The following is a 6,192-nucleotide window of genomic DNA, read 5'->3' on the forward strand; positions in this document are numbered from 1 at the left end:
TCCTCTTGAGAGAATTCTCCTGAAAGTGTTGGCCCACACTGTTTCTCCAGCCTGTCCAACGGAAAGCCTGCCACCACCGTTTTGTCAAGCCTCAAGATTTCTAAAATGAATCCTGAAATCACCCAGAGTGCAAACACGATTATTGATGCACTAAGGGACCTACTCGTAAGCCACAGCCTCTTTATTTCAGTTGGATCATTTTGGAGATAAAAATATAGGCTATGTCTTTAAATTTGGAGTAGGGGGAAGAGTAAAGTTAGAAATCTTAGAGCAGACTATCCCTTCATTAATTCCACTAATTAAAATCTAATCACAGGTAGCCCCTGGGACTGGGTTTCTGAATATGAAGCTTCACTCTGAAGAATCTGTTCCAGGATGTGAAGACGGGCCCCAGGATCTCAGGCGATTGGGGGTGTAGTATAGGAGGAATTGTTTACTCTTCCATAAGCAGACCTAGCAGGGATCCTGTGTGGGGGGCAGTTATGTGGTCTCCGTGCACTTCTTTCTGACATCTAGTCTGGGTCTTCGGCTTGTTGCACTTCTCAGGACTCAAAGATTTCCTGCTCAGAATCCTGGTGTTTTAGGCTCTTTGTGGCCCTTTGAACACTAAGACCAAACTGCCTGTCAGCCTGGGAAAAGGGCTTTGAGTTCCCAGGTTTACAGTGTTCTTTCAGTTCAAAGAAAACTGTAGGTTAATGCTGGGAGAATGAGTCCTAAGCTGCTGAGGTACCAGTGTCACTCATCTCCTGTTTGCAGGTGTCTGTGTGTTCTCTTAGGGATGTGGCCTTCGACTCAGTTTGCCTCCCTTTCCAGTCTTTCTGTGGACCCTGAACCCACTTCCACTTTATCAGTGCAGCAAGGAGCAAAATGGGAACAACATGAAGCCTTTTTTGTTCTTAACAACTGGAGCTCATTGATGGTATTTTGTGCACCGTCTGCATGGCATTGCTTGTGGGGGGCAGAGCTAAGACAACGCTGCCAATGCCTGTCCAGCTGTCCTGATGTAACCTGTGTTTTCCCAGGGTCCTTTTTGGTCATTACATCCTCACACTGTAATTTTACAGTGTATAAAGCATTTCCACACGACCTCGTTTGAGCCTAACAGCAAAGCTGTGAAGGAGGCAGGGTAGTGGTTATCACCGTGTTTTATAGCTCAGGAAGCAGGTGCAGAGAGGCAGCATTAGTGCTGTCCTGAGATCGCCGTTTCCTTCCCCGCTCTGAGTGGGAGTTTCCTCATCTTTAGAGTAAGACTGGAGGACTAGATGGTCTCTAAGGTTGTCTTAAGTGTATGATTCCATCCCTCCAGTGTATGATACATCCTGGATCATTCTGAGTATGATTCCATCCAGAAACAGGGCGTTGAGGTCAGTGGTGGGTATCCAAGACCACGGTGAAGTGCCACCCAGGAAGACCGGGAGGTGGGAAACTGCTAGGAGAGGTATGCCTCTCCTTCCGGATAGCTTTCCTCCAGGAGGCGCACGGGCGGTGGTAGCAAGCGGGGATTACCGACGCGCTGTCTAGATTCCGCAGGTAACTCCGTGGCTTCATTACGGGGAGTGGCCCCACCGTATCCAACATGGCAGCTTCTATCTGGCGGATCGCCGACGCCCACTTCCGGGTTCCGTACTGCTGGCCAGGCTACTTCCGGCAGCGCGATGGCTGGGTTCCCGGGACTCGAACGGAAGTTCCGGCGGGGGCGGCCGAGGGGGAAGAGAGTGTGTCTGTGCAGGAGAAAGAGGAGAATCGCCCGAGAGGTCTCGAAACCCCCAGGGAGTGGAGGTACCCTCGTCCGGGGCCAGCCGGCGGAGGGAGGGCACGGGGGTGGGGGGGAGAGGGGGAGATCGGAGCACCGCGGGGGTCCCGGAGAGTGGGGAGGGGACCGCAGTTGTGAGGGATGGGGGTGGGGAGTGAGGTGCGAAGAGGCGCTGGCCAGTCCTGGGGACTTTGGGGGGAGAGAGGGGAGAGAAGGCGGCCGGGCTATGACGGGAGGGACTTAGGGTTGAAGTGGAAGATCTCATTGTGGGGCGGGGGCTCCACAGGGTCAAAAGTAGAACAATCCTTTGTGGACAAGAGAGGGTCCTGGGTCAAGGTAGAAAATGTCACTGTGAGAAGGGGGCGACCCTTGGTCAGAACAGACATTCCCAGTGTAGGGAGTGGGAGAGCCTGGATTAGAGTGGAAGTTGTTACCGTGGGGAGCTCCCTTCCCTGGTCAGCGGGGAAGGCATTACTTTGAGAGAGGGGACCCTGGGGTGAGAGGTGGAAGTCTCCCAGTGAGGAGGGAAGGGAATCCCAGCTTGGGACGAAACGTGCATCTCCCATGTGAGAAGAGGGACCCCAGGGTCAGAGGTGAGGGATCCCACGTGGAGAGGTGCACTCAGGGTCAGAGATGGAAGGTTGAAGCCAGTGGGGAAGGCGGGAGGGGTGGGCGCCGCTGGGAAGGGCAGGCGTTTACGGACAGGTTGCACAAGCTTCTGGGGACTTTGGAGGATGCTAAGGACGGAGAGGAGCCCGCCAGCCTTACATTCTTTCATGTGTTTGGGAGCCCCAGAGCATGGTCAAACCGGGGGACCCAGTTGGATTCAGGGGCAGTAGCAGCAGGTAGCACCGTTCAGCGGGGCGTGGGGCGCCAGTTACGGCTGGTGGACGGGAGTTCGTGCGCCTCCTGGAGACCTGGGCAGCCCCCTGGGGCTCTGCGAACGGCTGAGCTGGAAACTGCTTGTGAAGGCTGGGTGGGGGCTGGATGGGAGAGAGGTGGGAGAAAATGTGTGGGGTGGTTGGGGGTAGGGGCTGAAAGCATATTTTTCTGGCTTTCCCCCCCCCCCCCTTCGTTTCCCAGTAGGGCTGAGAGTTGGGGAGGAGGGGACCAGGGGCTCTATTAGAGGCATGATGATTGGAAAGCAGGGAGGAGGCAGTTAGTGGGGGGACGACAGCAGGGGATGCCCTGCCCCTCCCCTCCCGCACCGTCCCTAAGCCCTACTTCTGCCCCTCTCCAGCAAGCTCAGGCTAAGGGGTGGACCAGAACCGGGGACGCTAGGGTGGCCGCCTCTGCTTTTCAGCCTGGAATAGAGGCAAACTTCCTACCCCCTGTGGCCCGAGACTTCTTTCCTGCCTTTTCTTTGTGGCCAGGACAGAACCCGGGGTGCTTTGGGGGGTTGACGGCCTGAGTGGGCCCTGGGTTTGAGGCTCTTCTCCTGTGTCAGGAGTCTCTCCCTAGCTCTTGACCACTCCCTCGAATTTGCACAGGCCCCAGCCGTGGAGCCCTGCAGTGTATGTGTGGTAACACCATGTCTGTGCCCCTGCTCACCGATGCTGCCACTGTGTCTGGAGCTGAGCGGGAAACGGCTGCGGTAAGGGTCCTCTCCCACCCTGGGAAGCCCCCAGGCCGGCTGCTGCCGGTAACTGGCTGGAGGGGGCGTGTGGGAAAGATGGAGGTGCAGTGCGGAGAAGGGAGCAGCCTGAAGCCAGGCGGCAGCGAGGTAGTAATCTCTTTGGCTGCTCCTGTACTTCCCCCTAGGCCCTCGGGGGTGAGAGGGTGGCCAGAAGTTGGAGGACAGAGGGGGAATGAGAGCAGGGGGGTGACTGCCCTCTTTCCACCTCCCCATGTCTCACCCTCTTCCAGGTTATTTTTTTACATGGACTTGGAGACACAGGGTAAGTGAGCTGGAGAGGGGGTGTTCTTTGGGAAGGTGGGGAAGGGCCCAGTGGGCAGGATTAGAGAGGCCCGTGCCCTCCTTTCTCCCTCCCCACATCGGTGCCTTTTTTCCCTTCCTTCCTACAGGCACAGCTGGGCTGACGCCCTCTCCACCATCCGGCTCCCTCACGTCAAGTACATCTGTCCCCATGCGTGAGTGTCACCCCAGCAAGGGAGGGGCTGAGGATGGAGATAAGCTGGGGGGTGGTCCTGTGGTCCCAGGCCTGTTCTCTCCTGCCAGCTGCGCCCTGGGCCCGGGCCCAGGGCAGTCGGAAGTGCCATTTTCAGCCTTCACTCCCGTGGAGCCCGTGGCCCCAGCCCCCAGCCCTAAGGCCTCCTAGACCCAGGGGCCTCCTGCGCCCCTTCCCCAAGTACTCACCGACCGAGCTGGAACCCCGGCACGCAGTGTGTCGGGCTCTGCTTGTCTGCTGATGCCCCAACCCCAGCCTCCGGCCCCACGTGGCAGGTTGCCTGGCAACACCTTAAACACACGCCTTGCCTGCTGGGAGGGCCCCCCCGCCCCCCCGGGGGCTACTCTGCCCCCTCCCGGCTCTCTGCTGTGGCTCCCTCACCCTTCTGAGCGTGATGGCCCTTCTCGCCGCCCCTCCCCAGACCCCGGATCCCTGTGACGCTCAACATGAAGATGGTGATGCCCTCCTGGTGAGTTGCAGGGGCAGGGATGGCTGCTGAGAGAGCTGCAGGGGGCTGGCCAGGGTCTTCCAGTAGCTGCCAACGCCTCTCCTCCCTCAGGTTTGACCTAATGGGGCTGAGTCCTGATGCCCCAGAGGACGAGGCCGGCATCAAGAAGGCAGCAGAGAACAGTAAGGCCCCGGTCCCTCCTCAGCAGCCCCCTCCCCCCCTCCAGCCCCCCAGGAGAGCGCTGGGCAGTATCTGGCTCCCTTCCCTGGGCCCCTCCAGCAGCTTTCCCCCCACCCAGTCATGCCCCCTCCCCCCCAGTCAAGGCCTTGATTGAGCACGAGATGAAGAATGGGATCCCTGCCAACCGAATCGTCCTGGGAGGCTTTTCACAGGTGAGGGGAGAGCAAGGGCAAGGGGAGGGGGGTAGTAGGAGAGCTGTGCCCTCATGGCCTGTCATTCTCTCCTCCCTCCAGGGTGGGGCCCTGTCCCTCTACACGGCCCTTACCTGTCCCCACCCCCTGGCTGGCATCGTGGCATTGAGCTGCTGGCTGCCTCTGCATCGGGCCTTCCCCCAGGTGAGTGTCCCCACGAGTCCCCTCCTGGCCTTTGGGTCTCCTCGCGGCTCAGGGACCGTGCCGAACACTGGCTTTGCCCTCAGAGCCCCGTCTGGCCCACAGGCCGCCAATGGCAGCGCCAAGGACCTGGCCATCTTGCAGTGCCACGGGGAGCTGGACCCCATGGTTCCAGTACGGTTTGGGGCCCTGACGGCCGAGAAGCTTCGGTCCGTCGTCACACCTGCCAGGGTCCAGTTCAAGACGTACCCAGGTGTCATGCACAGCTCCTGCCCTCAGGTCGGTGATGGGGGACCACGTCCCACCCCACCCCTCCCTCCTCCCTCCGGCTGGGAGCCCCTCACGATCCCTCCTCACCCCCAGGAGATGGCAGCCGTGAAGGAGTTTCTTGAGAAGCTGCTGCCTCCTGTCTAACCAGAGTCGCTGGCCCCCAGCGCAGGACACCAGCTCCTGGGGGACGCAGCACGCGCGGCGCCATCTCGGATCTGAGCCGGTCGAGCCCCTGTCCCCACCATCCCTGACCCGTCCTCTTCCCATAGGCCTCTGGGGCAGGCGGGCCCAGGCCTGGCCAGGCCTGCCTTCCTGGCCTCAGCCACCTGGCTGTCTGCAGCAGGGGTGGGCCACCCTCTTCTCCCATTTCCCCGGAGGTGGGCCCCCCCTGGCAGCAGTATTGGAGGGGCTGTAGGCAGCGGGAGAAAGGGGCCCGGCCGCTGACCCACTCACTCAGGACCTCACTCACTAGCCCCGCTTTGGGCCCCCTCCTGTGACCTCAGGGTTTGGCCCATGGGGCCCTCCCGGGCCCCACCTACCACTCCACCCCCCCCCCCCCAAGTGACTCTGCCCAGATAATCGTGTCTCTCCTCCTTCTCTCCAGCTGCTTCTCAATCATGAATGTGTCCATGGCCCGGCCCCCGTGCTGCTGTGGGCTGCCTGCCCCTGGGCAGGGGTGTTGGTGAGGGGGCAGAGTCCTTTGAGGGGGGCCTTCCCTTAGGCCCCTGAAACGTGGGGGCTGGGCCCTGCCCCTCCCTGCCCCCCCCCCCCCCCATTGCCCTGTTCCCCCCGTAGGCCTGGAGCCTGCAGGGCTGGACTGAGGCTCAAAGTCTCCCCCCGCTGTCCCACTCCCACGTTGTCCCCACTCTAGGGCCAGGGGGGGAGGTGGGGGAGTTGTGTCTCGTCTTCTGTCTCCATGTGGTTTTGGGTGTTTTTCTTGTTGTATCCTGGATTCCGATAAAGTTAAATTGCTTCAACTCTCAGGCTGGATGATTCTGTCCGAGGGGTAGAGAGTGATCA

The 6,192-nt window shown here is 60.0% G+C and overlaps 1 protein-coding gene across 1 annotated transcript; it reads left to right on the forward strand.

The window, feature by feature from the left end:
* Positions 1-1,622: 1,622 nt before the first annotated feature.
* Positions 1,623-6,155, forward strand: LYPLA2 (lysophospholipase 2). Its single transcript, XM_027060101.2, has 10 exons — positions 1,623-1,779; positions 3,244-3,347; positions 3,620-3,651; positions 3,779-3,844; positions 4,304-4,351; positions 4,442-4,512; positions 4,649-4,722; positions 4,804-4,905; positions 5,008-5,181; positions 5,266-6,155. The coding sequence occupies exons 1-10, from the start codon at positions 1,656-1,658 to the stop codon at positions 5,314-5,316; spliced, it is 846 nt and encodes a 281-aa protein (XP_026915902.1). The 5' UTR covers positions 1,623-1,655; the 3' UTR covers positions 5,317-6,155.
* Positions 6,156-6,192: the final 37 nt, after the last annotated feature.

The sequence above is a fragment of the Acinonyx jubatus genome, chromosome C1 (genome assembly GCF_027475565.1).
Source record: "Acinonyx jubatus isolate Ajub_Pintada_27869175 chromosome C1, VMU_Ajub_asm_v1.0, whole genome shotgun sequence".
NCBI classification, from domain to species: Eukaryota; Metazoa; Chordata; class Mammalia; order Carnivora; family Felidae; genus Acinonyx; species Acinonyx jubatus.